Raw genomic sequence first — 12402 nt, 5'->3', positions numbered from 1 at the left:
GCTTGCATTCTATAGGCTGAGACCCGGCAGTTGTGTGCACACACAACAGGAGACTGGCCAAGAAGCCCGGTCCTTGTGAGCACACCCTGAGTGTTCTGCTGATACAATCCTGAGTAAACCGGGGAGAACACACAAACATGGTGTAGTGGGCTCCGCTCAGGTCACTACGTGATGAAGAGGAGCTGTTCCATCTGCTCTGGATCCAGAACTGGGATGCACTCCCTCCTCAGCCAGGGGGTCACCCTGGTCTGGTAAGAGTGACCTGCCGTAAGCCCTAGATGGAGAGATGCCTCTGGTGAGAAGCCACCTGGATACAGAGCTAGACCTGAAGGCAGGAAGACCTGAATTCAAATCCTGCCTCAGATACTCACAAGTCGTGTGGCCCTGGGCAAGGGGCAGAATCTCTTTTAGACTCAGTTGCAAAATGGGGATAATAATAACACCTACCTCACCTGGCTGTTGTTGAAATGAAAGAAAATGGCTTATGGAATGTACTTTGCTAACCAAAAAGTACTATATGAATCCTAGCTATATTGTTATTAAATCCCAAGTGACCTGAGCAGCCCAGTCTAACAGGAGCAAAAATGCAGACTCATCTACCGATTGGCCATGCGACATTTATAAGTGCACTTGGTGGGACACATACCATCAAGAAACGGTTTTAAATCTGAGCCCCTCTCCCCAGGGATTGCCAGGGAGGTGGGAGGGGGAGGGGGTCCAGAAGACTGTGTGACCCCAAGGTGTTGGGCTGAAAGGTTGGTACTTCCGTGCTTGCTATATGTTGAAAGTAAAGATTCCTTTGCAAAATTGAGGCTGACATGATAAAGTGGTTTGCTTATTGATACACAGCTAGTAAGTACCATAGGCAGGATTTGAACCCAAGTCTTTCTGATTAAAAGTCCTGTGACTCTATTGCACCATGCACTTACTTCAGTGAGGAAGACCACATCACCTCTTCCCTGACACCATCCTCTGAGGTCTCATCTTGGCAAGTAGTTGACCCAGCCTTCTTAATGACCAAGTCAGCAGATATAAAGCTCCGGTAGGTATGGTCAATCTGGGAACTCCTCCAGTATTGGCCGAGGGCAGGACTTCATGTCTCTCATCTCAGGAAGAGTTGTCCTAAGTATGCCTAATTACCAGAGGGTTGGCTACCACCAGATGACTTTTTGAGCCTCCCAAATGTCCAGTGACACCTCCCAAGTGACAATTGGACTGGGACTCCTAGTAGTTATTAAGCACTATTTTACTGTATCCTGGATATGGGGCTAAGTGCTGAAGAAGTTACTTGCTCTGGAGAAATCACTGCTTCCTGAAGCAAGGATGGACATGTTCCATGTTTCCCCCCATCACTTGCTGCCTGTAGGTGGTGTGGAATGCAATGGCTCTGATGTTATATCTTCCAAATTTGCTGGGAACCTGGCCCATTTCTGGTTCATCCACATCATTCCCAGTGGTGCCCAAAGTCATCCAAGCCATCCCAAAGATCTACTTCCTTTCCCACTTCCAGCAAACCCTTGTGAGATTTCATGGAAGCTGAGGGGAATGCCACGTCCTGTCCAGGCATGGCGGAAGAAGAGAGAGGGCAGGACAAGAGGAAGAAACTGGTCAGTCTTGTCGGTCTCATTTCGCTGCCTCCAGCACTAACTGCTTTCCTCAGGAGAAGACATCATCTCTCAAGCAGAAGTTGCTGCAGATTAGTGAAGGGTCTTTTAGCCTCTCAGCGGTGGGAGGGAGTTGTCTGGGGCTGTGCTGGGTACTATGGGAACCTTCTCTGTGAAGGATGTGATTTCTATGCAAATCTTTTCTTGTTATCATTACAAGGTCATTAGATTTCAGCACATTTCAAGGATAGTTTGTAATTATACTCAGCATATTTCTGTTTACTGTTTTTCCTTCCTCAGTTTTAAATTAAGCAGATCCATTTTTAATGGAAAATCTGCTTGGGTTGAACCATTTAGGAATAGATAATGAACATCCTTTTCACTTTGGGTGATGTTTGCAAAGTCTTTGAACAGCATTTTTGCTATCTTTAGACCATTTGTAAACAGAAAAAAAAATCAATAGTTTGCAAGCAGAAAAAAGACGAAGTGCCTTCCACATCAATTGTTTGTCTCTCATTAAGATATGCTGCTGTTTGAATGTTACTTCTCCAAAGCAGTGTTAGTGGAAATGTTTTCCAGACAGTGAGTGCCTCAGGAGTCAGGTCAGTTCAAGGGTCTTACTAGGTCAATGCTGGAGGGCAGACAACCTCTGTTTAAGCAGCTCTCCAAGAGTACTAATGTCCATAGGGTCTGCCGAAGGGTCTCCTGCCATTGTGCTACTATGATTGGCCAAAGGAGGCAAGATAATCTCCCACCCTTAGGGGAACATGAAAGGAAATTGGTGGGCTGACAAAAGTGAGCAGGCTAACACCTGTTTAGGAAATGCCAAGGCATGGACTGTTATTTCAAAGAGGTTCATGAAATCCTGAAAAGAAAAGAAAATCCTGAAAAGAGAGTTTAGTTCATTTAAAAAAAAAAAACACGTGCTTGCAACATAAAGGTGGGAAATCATTAGTGTTGCTGACTGTGATGATGCCAATGGTTGTAATAATGCTCTTCACTGGGGGCATCTCATCTTGGCTCAAAGGCCCCGGGGAGTCTTCAAGGGAATGGCAAAGGACTTCAGCCTCTAGCTGGTCCAGCTAAGGTGGAAGGGCTACCAGCCCACCCCTGGACACACACGGTGTGTTATCAACCTCAGAAGCAGCCTGGAGATGGTAGCAGGGCCACAGAACCAGAGCAGTCTTGGCTACACGCTGAGCCACGGAAGCTCTTTCCTAAAGTGAGAAGGGCTTTCACAGAATCACCAATTCTTGGCACCAGAAGGGACCCCAGAGAGTGTTGAGTCCAAACCATAACTGAACAGGGATCCTCTTGCCATACCCCAGCAAGGGGCTCAGTTGGGCATTACTATTTTCTCCATTTTACAGTGGAGGAAACTGAGGTGCATGGAGGTAAAATGACTTGTCTAGTGTCACATGGCTAGCAATTATCTGAGGCTATATTTGAACTCAGTCTTCCTGCTCCATGCGCAATGCTCTAACCACTGCACCACCATCTGCCTTCAGAGGAGGAAACTGAATAATTTCTCAGAGATGCAAGGAAAGGAATTTGGGAGAATCAGAGGCATGCCTTGATGCAGCTAAGGAACTTCCAGAGTTTTAGAAAATGGAAGAGGGTGCAAGCCAGAAGCTGAGGAGGGAGAAGAGGGAACTTCCAACAGGAATTTGGAGAGTCAGGCATCAAAGGTCTCTGAGGCTGGAGAGAAGGTCAGTAGTCAGGTGGTCCAAACTGCCTTTATGCAGAGATCGTTTTATGGCTTCTGGAGCAAGAAGAGGCTGCCAGGGTCCTGCTTCAACATGTGTGGTGATGATAAATGTTTGTTAAGTTCTTACTGTGGCCCTCTGACATTATCTTTTACTGAGATTCTGAATGTGCGCCCTCAGTGATTTCTCTGTTATCTTCCCATTAGAATGGAAGCTTCTTGAGGGCAGGGACTGAGTTGTTGCTTTTCTTTATGTCCTCAATGAGAAGCACAGTGCTTGGCACACAGATTTTAATAAATGCTTGTGGACTGACTGGCTGGGGATACAAGAACAAACAGGAAATAGTGCCTGACCTCAAGGAGTTTACATTCTATCAAGATGAAACAAGAAGTGACTAGGGGAGGGAATGCAAAGTAGTCACAAAGTCAATCAGTTAAGGGACAAGGGAACTTGGCAGCTTAGCTGTTTCCCCCACATGAGCTCATCCCCTGAAATCTCGTCACTGTGACGGCCGACTCAGGTGTCGCTGCCCAAGCCTGAAGCATCCTCAGCCACCTCTCCCCTCTGGCCGCCGGCCGGAGGGTGGAACAGTCAGCTCTTCCCGAGGCCTTCCTTTAGAGAGGTAACACAATGACATTCCAGGTAATGCTCCATTGTCCGTTAGCTTCTTTGCCTGGTTTCCACTCTACAGACCGTGATTCCCATGCACAGAAACCCCACTGCCTCCCCTCGCTTTCCAGCTTCTTTCCTGTGTTGTCTTCTCACAACAGAGGGTAAGCTCTGTGAGGGCACGAACTCTTTTTTTTTATATCCCTAGCACTTAGCACAGTGCCCAGCATATAGTATGTGCCTAACAAATGTTTTGTTTTGTTTTAATTTAAATGACTTGAATTCCTCTGTTGGACAGATTTAATTATTCTAAAGAGCATCCTATAAAGGTTACCAGACTACTCGGGGATCCTATTTTTTCCCTCTTCAGTTACAAGGGGGCTTTCCTCTCTCCCACATGCCCTGCTGCCCTTGTTTGGTGGGAATCATCTGATAATATTACTGTGTGTTACATCCACATCTGAGCTGTTTCTCTTTTTTAAATAATTTTTCAGTTAACGAGAAAGTTATCAAGCATATTTATTTTCTCCCTCCTACCTTTTTCCACTCAAATGAGAAAGAAGGAAGGGAGGAAAGGAGAGAGGGAAGGAGGGAAGGAAGGAGGCTTATATCATTCAAACATAGTTAAGTAACACTGTGGCCAAGACCACAGTGGGCACTGTAACCCGTGATGCTCACATTTGAGCCACCATTATCATCCTCATCCTCATCCTCATCCTCATCCTCATCCTCTCTCCCCTTCCACCCTCCCCCAGGGGATACTGGGCCCTGATAGGCAGATGTCTCTGAATCTCATCCAGAGTCCAGCCTTCCACCTCCTCACCCAGCTGCCACTTTCCCCCTCCTTTCCATCTCCCCTTTATCTTTCATTGTCCCCAGGTACAAGGCTGGCTCCTTCAGGGGCTCCCTTCTATTTGTACCCGCAGGGCCTGGCACAGCACCCTGAACAAGTAAGTGCTTCACACATGCTTTGTCATTCATTCATTCTCTCTCCCAAAAGGCTGTTGTGATGGAAGGAGCCCTCAACTTGGGGTGTGGGTTAGAATCCCAGCTCCATTTATGCAATTGAACAAACATTCATTAACCCCTTCCTACATGCTAGGCATCGGGGGAGAGCCAAAGACAAAATGTGAAGAGGTCTCCACCCTCAGGAAGCTTGCACTCCCATCTACTTCAATCCAACAAACTCTCGTGAAGTGCCTACTCTGTGCCAGGCTTGCTGCTGGGCTCTGGCCGTGAAAGGATCAACCTAGCCTGGTGCTAAAGACTCTCACTGAGATAGAGACCTCTCCTGACAGCTGTCTTGCTCACTATAGCCCCACAGATATCATCCCAGTTGTCATGGGTCCTTGAAGCAATTACCTTTGCTTCTCTGAACCTCAGTTTCCTCATCTGTATAATGGGAATGATAATAGTTATTATCAACAATCCTCAGAGGATTGTTATGAGAGTAGAATGACATCTTTATAAATCTTCAATCAATTCAATAAGTATTTATTAAATGCCTACGATGTATCTGGAGCTGTACTATACACATGCAACTGTGTTCAAGGTGTCTATATCTTAGTAGACAGTCTTTGAGAGGTCCCATGTCTGAAAACGCTGTGGTCCGCCAGTCAATCTGGGGCAGAACACTTAGCTAGGCGGGTTCTTGGAAAGCAGCAGCACCAGGCCCCATGCAGACCCACCCTGGAAGCTTTGGCACTTGGTGGGAGGGACATGTAAGAGCCTGACTCCTGCTGCTGGAGCCAGGTAGGAGCTGAGCTTCCAGGCTCTATGCCATGATGAAGCGACACAGCAAAGGAGACAGACTGATACAACAGCAGCTTGCAGAAAAGTTGCCAGCCTCCATCGGTGGTTGAGGGTGCCTCCTCTGGCTGTCCTGAATATCTGCTGTCCATGTGGGATTTGTTTTCCCATGTAGATTATATTCAATATGTTACTATCTATTTCATGTAAACATACCTGAGACCTTACCAGTGTAAGAAGAACTGCACTGAGCATAGGTTGCAGATTTTACCCTCTGCCAAAAATCCCCAAGGGGGAGGTGGGGAATGAGCTTTTATATGGCACCTTACTATGTGCCAGGCTATGTGATAAATATGTTTAAAAATCCTATGTCAAAAACACACACACATACACACACACACACACACACACACACACACACACACACACCCCTGTCTTGAAGTAAGAAAACTCCAATAATGCAGGGTGTTTATAGCTTCTGTCTAGCTGATATGACCCTGACCAGGAACTAACCAGGATACCAGCCTTGAGTATTGGTTCTCAAAGTGTGGTGATGGGGTGGGGGACCCTGGGGATCAGTGAAGCTTCTGTTTACTCCTCATTTCATGCCATCCAGTTCCATTTTCATCACTCCTGCACCAAGACAATCAGTTCCCTCGCCATCCTAAGCATACTCCTTAGGAAGTATTCCAGACTGCCCACATCCTTTCAAAGTTGTATACGATTCTATGGAAATGTGGTAGCAAGAACCAAACCAGGCAAGCTGTTGTCTAAAGAAGACAGAGGCCAGTGGAGCCTGGCCAGATATTTCTGGTAAGGTAGTCTACAATCACATGTCTGCTGCCAAGTGGACTGGAAGCTCCCTGAGGGAAGTGGCTCTAGTAGGAGCTTCTTTGTGTCGCCCGAAGCATCTCACACATCACAGGCACTCAGACGATATTTGGGGAGCTCACTGTTGTTGTACCCCAAAGACAAACAAGGGAAGGAAATAGTAGGCTTCCAACCATCCCAGCCAGTACCTGTCAACATGCCCTCATTGACAATGCAGCTTCCATCAATCAGGACAGCATCGCATGGTAAGGAAAACTTCCCAGGCAGAACAAGGATATCTCCAGGCACCAAGAGATGGGACTCGAGCTCCTGCAGACCTGGACAATGAAGAGTGGAGACCAGTCACTGATGGCCCATTTCCATCTCTTTCCAAGAGGCTGAGAACTGCTCACTGTGTTCTGTAGCCAAATGTCCTTCTACTGAATGCCCTCTCCCGATCCTTCATTCCCCCATCATCTGACATCTCTTCTTCCTCTTGTGGCAACACTCCTAGAATAGGCCTTCTACAATCCCCCTCCTTCCACTTCCTCTCCTCTCATTTGCTTCTTAGACCGTTACAGCCTGTCTTCCAACCTCATCATTCCACTAAAGCTGGTCTCTCCAATGTTGCCAAGGATCTCTCAAGGGCAAGCTTTTCTCTCTTGTCAGACTCCTTGACGTCTCTCCAGCCTTCGACACTGTCAGTCTCCTACTCCTCCAGACACTCCTCCAGACACTCTCTTCTCCCTGGGATTTTGGGACACCCCTCCCTCCTAGTTCTTCTCCTATCTATTGGACCTTTCCTTTTCAGGCTCCTTTACCGGGTCCAAACCCAGATCATACCATGACATTCACCATGGGTGTCCCTCATTTTGCTCTGTCTTGTGTCCTCTTTGCTTTTCCTCAATGCTACTTCATTTGGTTATATCATCAGCTCCCATGGATTTGATTATCTCTATACTGATGATTCTCAGCTAGGTGGCACAGTGGATCGAGTGTGGGGTCTAAAGTCAAGAAGACGTGAGTTCAAATCCATCTTCAGACACTTACTACTTGAGTGACCCTGTGAAAGTCACTTCATTTCTGTTTGTCTCAGTTTCCTCATTTATAAAAAATGGGGATAACAGTACTTACCACTCAGAGTTGTTGTGAGTTTAGAAGGGGATCATATTTGTAAAGCACTTGGTACAGTGCCTGGCACAGAGCTAACATGTAAATGTTAGCTGCTACTGCTGCTACTACTGCCACAGCTGCTGCTGCTGCTGCTGCTACTGCCACAGCTGCTGCTACTGCTGCTACTGCTACGCCTCTTCCTCCTCAACCTACCCAGCCCTAACCTCTCTGTTGACCTCCAGTCTAACATCTCCAACTGCCTTTCAGACATCTTAAATCGGATTCCAGTAGACATCTTCAGTCTTTAAGAGACCAGTCTCTTTCCCCCTAACCTTCCCCTCTTCCACACTTCCCTATCATCATTGAGGGCACCACCCTCCTCCCAGTCTGCCAGGCTCTCCACCTAGGAGCTATCCTGGCTACCTGACTCTCTCTCATCCCTCAGAACCGGACTATTGCCAACACGAAGACCTATTGATTTCACCTGCTGCATCTCTGGTCGGTTTCACTCTGCAGCATCTCTCTGATAGCCACCTTCTCTCCTCTGACCCTGCCCGCACCCTAGTGCAGGCTGTCATCACCTCTGGACTGTTACCACAGCTACTGGGGGGGTCTGCCTGCCTCAGTCTGTCCCCACTCCAGCCCACTCTTCATTCAGACACTAACCTGATTTTCCTAAAGAGCAGGTCTGATTATGTCACCCCCTACTCAAACTCCAAGGGCTCTCTGACACCTCTGGGACACTGGCCTCCTTTCTGTTCCATGAACAAGACCCTCCATCTCTCAGCTCCAGGAACTGTCTCTGGCTGTCCCCTCTGCCTGGGGTGCTTCTCCTCATCACTGCCTCCTGGCACCACTGGCTTTCTTCCAATCCTAACAAAAACCCCACCTTCTATACTCCCTCCTTATTCTAATGTCTTCTCTCCATTAGGTTTTTTTGTACATATTTGTTTGCTTTTTCTCCCTTGTTAGATTGTGGACTCCTTGAAGGCAGGGACTGGCTTTGCCTTCCTTTGTAGCCTTAGAGTCTGGCACATGTCAGACATTTAATAAAAGCTTATTGATTGAGTGACTGAAAACTCTACCAGCTGTGCCTGGTGGCTGGTGCTCAGAGTTTGCTTTCTGCCTCCCCAGGAAACAGATGCATAGTCTTCAGCCAACTGTGCTGGGATACCATGTATTCAGACTCTGTACAATATCTTAACCTTGAGGGGCCCAGATCTGCCTTCATGGATTCTGGAGCTATCTCTGCTTCTTCCATTGGCCTGGCACTTCAAGGTCTCCCTTGGTTATCACAGTCCCAGCTCCTCACTCTGCCTCTGACACCCCCTCCAGTAGGACATGGGTTAGTAACCTACATTACTATGTTATGTTACTATGTTCTGTTCTGTTAGTAACCTATGTTACAGTCAGCCAGTTGGGTCCAAAGCCAAGGGCAGAGATAGGAAGTGGGTGGGGAAAGGCTAAGAAAAGTAATAAATGACACATTTCCTCTCAAGCTGCTAATTTGAAGAGAGAGAGAGAGAGAAAAAGAGAAGGAAACAGTACTCTGGCAAAGCAACAGAGAAGGTAGGTCAAAATAATTTAGGACAATAGCTGAGTGCAAGTGTGTTAGGAGTGTTGGGAGCAGGGCAGTCAGGTTGGGGTGGGGCAACTAGGAATCTCTTCAATCAGATAATTGAGGAGACTGATGTCATAAATGGAAACAAATTCCAAAGTGGAGTAATAGAAGATTTAAACAAAGGAAAAGGCCACCTACCCTCCTCCTTGGTGTGTATTGTGGTCTGGATCTTGTTGTGGTCTTCCACGAGGTTGTGCAGATTGACTGATTGCTGTGGGGTTCAAAGTCAAAGTCAAAAGTGAATCCTGGAGGGGCAGGCTCCTGACAATGCCTGCTTCTGCTCCCCTGGTGATTCAGAGTCAGTGTCTTTTGAGGAATAAAACATCCAGCTCCTTCCTAATGCCCTGTGCCTTCCCATCACCATCACCACCAAAGCCCTCTCCCTCCCCAATCTGCATCCTCCTCTCGCTCCATCTTGCATCTAACCCTGTTCGATTGTGCCCTCCGAAATCTCTACTCTATTGGGGACCAGCTACCTTCTTCCTAGATTTCTTCATTTCCCGCAGCTTTCATATTCTTCTTTTAGCACAAAGATAGATGTTTGGAAGACACCACATCGCACCTTGACACACTCTAAACACACCCTCACCCGGTATTCCTCCCATTGTCTGTCTTCTCTTTTCTGCTCGTGCTGAGGTTGGAAGCCACATAACTGCATCACCTGCACTCACCACAGGTTCCTGCTGTCTAATCTCAACCTAGTCTCCATCACTATCTGGCAATCCTTTTAGGGACTATCAGCCCCTCCACAGCAGTGATTGCAAGTCTTCTTATACCATGCCCAATTCCTTCTGGCTTGGCAGAGGACTTCATCTCCTTTCTTGAGGAAACATCCTTTGGAAACTCCATCTTCTTCCTGACAGCTCACATCAAACCACCATCCACACCTCCCAGCACAACACATAGCATCCCTCTGGTTCTATTCCTTTGCTTCAGATTCTGACAGACAAATGATCCTTCTCCTTCTTCTTGACAACACTGACCCTTCACTCGACTTCTAGACCCCATCCACCTGTTGGCTTTACCCCAATAGGAAAGATTTTTTCGGGTTCCCTTTCATCACTCCTGAGAGCTCCCCTTCCTTTTTCTGGCTCCTTTTTGGTGCCTACAAACACATTGGTCTTCCACAATCAAAGAAAAAATGGCCAAAAGACAAAACCGGAAAACATTCAGGCGGCCCTTCCCTTCTCTGCAGCTCTCATGCTGTCTCTCTTCTCCCTGTCACAGTGTTCAAGTTGCTTCCCCTATTAGATCATAAGCTCCTTGAGGGCAGGCGCTGTCTTACTTTTATCTATGTAGCCCCAGAGACAGCACAATGCCTGGCATGTAATAGGTGCCTAACACGTTCTCATCAAGTGATTGGATGCTTCCACTTCCTCATCTCCTACCCCAACCTTTCTCTGAGTTCTAGTCCCACAATGCCCAGCTCTCTGGTCATCTCTGACTGAATGTCCTATAGTATCTCAAACCCTAAATGTCCAAAACATGATTTATTATATTTTGACTCAAATTCTCCCCTCTTCTAAATATCACTTTTCTGTTGAAGCCACCGTCATCTTGATGGTCACCTGGGCTTTTAGAGTCACTCTTCACCATTCTCTCTCTCTCTCTCTCTCTCTCTCTCTCTCTCTCTCTCTCTCTCTCTCTCTCTCTCTCTCTCCCCTCCCCCAATTCTGGTCAGTCCCCAGGGTTTGTCAACTCTTCATCCTCAACATTCTCCATACATAACACACACACATACACACACATACACACACACACACACACACACACACACACACACACACACACACACACAAACACATCCCTTTCTCTCCACTCAAAAAGCCATCAACCCAGGTTCAATCTCCTACTTCCTCTTGCCTGGACTATTTCAATAGCTTCCTCATTGGGCACCCAGCCCCCCAATCCATTCTCTGCCCAGTTAGCAAATTAATATTCTAAGACACAGGTCTAACTTAGACTTCCCCTACCCAAGAAACTGGTGTGGCTCTTACCTCAAACTTCTTAGCCTGTCATTTAACACTCTCCCCAATCTGGCTCCCACTGACATTCCAGACTGATTCTGCCTGACTTCTCTTCACACATTTTATGTGAACTTCCCAGACTCAACCTACTGTCTCCCCATTCTACTCCTTTTCCAAGCCCCCCCTTCTTAGTGCCTGGAATGCTTGGCCCCCTCACTTCCACCTCTGGGAAATCCTGGCTTCCTCCAAGCCTTGGCTACTGTCTTACAGGACACTTCCTGATGCTTCACGTTTTCTCCTGAAATTACTTCATAATTGTTTTTCTATTTACTCGAGGGATTCTCTGAGGAAGCTCCTTGAAGACTAAGACAGTTTCCTTTAGTGGCTGTAGTGCCCAGAGCAAGCCTAGCACCCTGCACACAGTGAGTGTTCATTCAATATCTGGTGAATCAAGGATCCCAGCAGCCAAGTCCAACATATCATAGTTGGAGAACTGTCCCACAGCTGAATTCAGTTCCTCTCAGTGACTTCATGCCCCAATCATCACTGTGGACACACTCTGAGAGACTGGCCCCCTTGGGGGCATGTGGGATTGGCCACAAAAGCTAGAGCTTTGGCTTTGTTTAATCCGAGCCCTGGACAGGCAGAAGCATCTTCCCCATACATTAGTTTCAAAGTTCATTTGACTCCTAGGATGCATTTCCCATACAAGCCAGACTAGAAGCAGAATTCAAGACCCAGGACTCTCTCCCCCCTGCCCTCAATCCTTTATTCACCTGTCATGTGGGCAAATACCACAGATTAGCTGTTAAAAATGTTGTCATTGTAATAATAAGGCCTCCTATCTTTTTGGTGCTTGTGAGTCAACAAAGCCCTTTCTTTCTTCTCCAGACCACTGAGATTGAAGGTAGAAGGGCAATTTTCAAGGAGGCCATAGCATGTAGCTGGAGAAGGGGGTAACTGGGAAGTTAGGTAAATGAGGAAGAGAGGGAAGCCTGGTGGGTGCCAAGGAGAGAGAAGAGCAGAAACAAAGCCTACAGGTGAGCCTGGGCATGCAGACAGCTGCCAAGGAGCATTTCAGTTCCTTTTGACCTGGCTTTGGGGATGAGGGAGGCCAGGCCAGTTCTGTCTGAATCTACTTTGGCTATTTGAGTCTGAAATATAGATCAGGTAACTCCGTGCCGATGGAATGCAGGTGTCAGGCAGCCTCGTGAGCTGGGCAG

At 47.2% G+C, this 12402-nt stretch overlaps 1 protein-coding gene across 3 annotated transcripts in view; it reads right to left on the bottom strand.

Annotated features, from left to right (window-relative positions):
* The window catches only part of ATP13A5 (ATPase 13A5), a 111671-nt gene that overhangs the window by 63211 nt on the left and 36058 nt on the right, over positions 1–12402 (bottom strand). For all 3 annotated transcript variants that reach the window (XR_002320364.2, XR_013483439.1, XM_020964642.2), the window contains exons 8-9: positions 9351–9423; positions 6688–6816 (exon numbers count right to left, since the gene is read on the bottom strand). Coding sequence is in view for 1 of the 3 variants with exons in the window: in XM_020964642.2 (XP_020820301.1) it covers positions 6688–6816; positions 9351–9423 (202 nt within the window). In the remaining 2 variants the exon portion in view is untranslated. The remainder of the gene's footprint in view (positions 1–6687; positions 6817–9350; positions 9424–12402) is intronic.

Source organism: Phascolarctos cinereus, unplaced genomic scaffold (assembly GCF_003287225.1).
Source record: "Phascolarctos cinereus isolate Bilbo 61053 unplaced genomic scaffold, phaCin_HiC Scaffold_7;HRSCAF=346, whole genome shotgun sequence".
Classification (NCBI taxonomy): domain Eukaryota; kingdom Metazoa; phylum Chordata; class Mammalia; order Diprotodontia; family Phascolarctidae; genus Phascolarctos; species Phascolarctos cinereus.
This window is presented reverse-complemented; position numbering and strand designations above follow the sequence as displayed.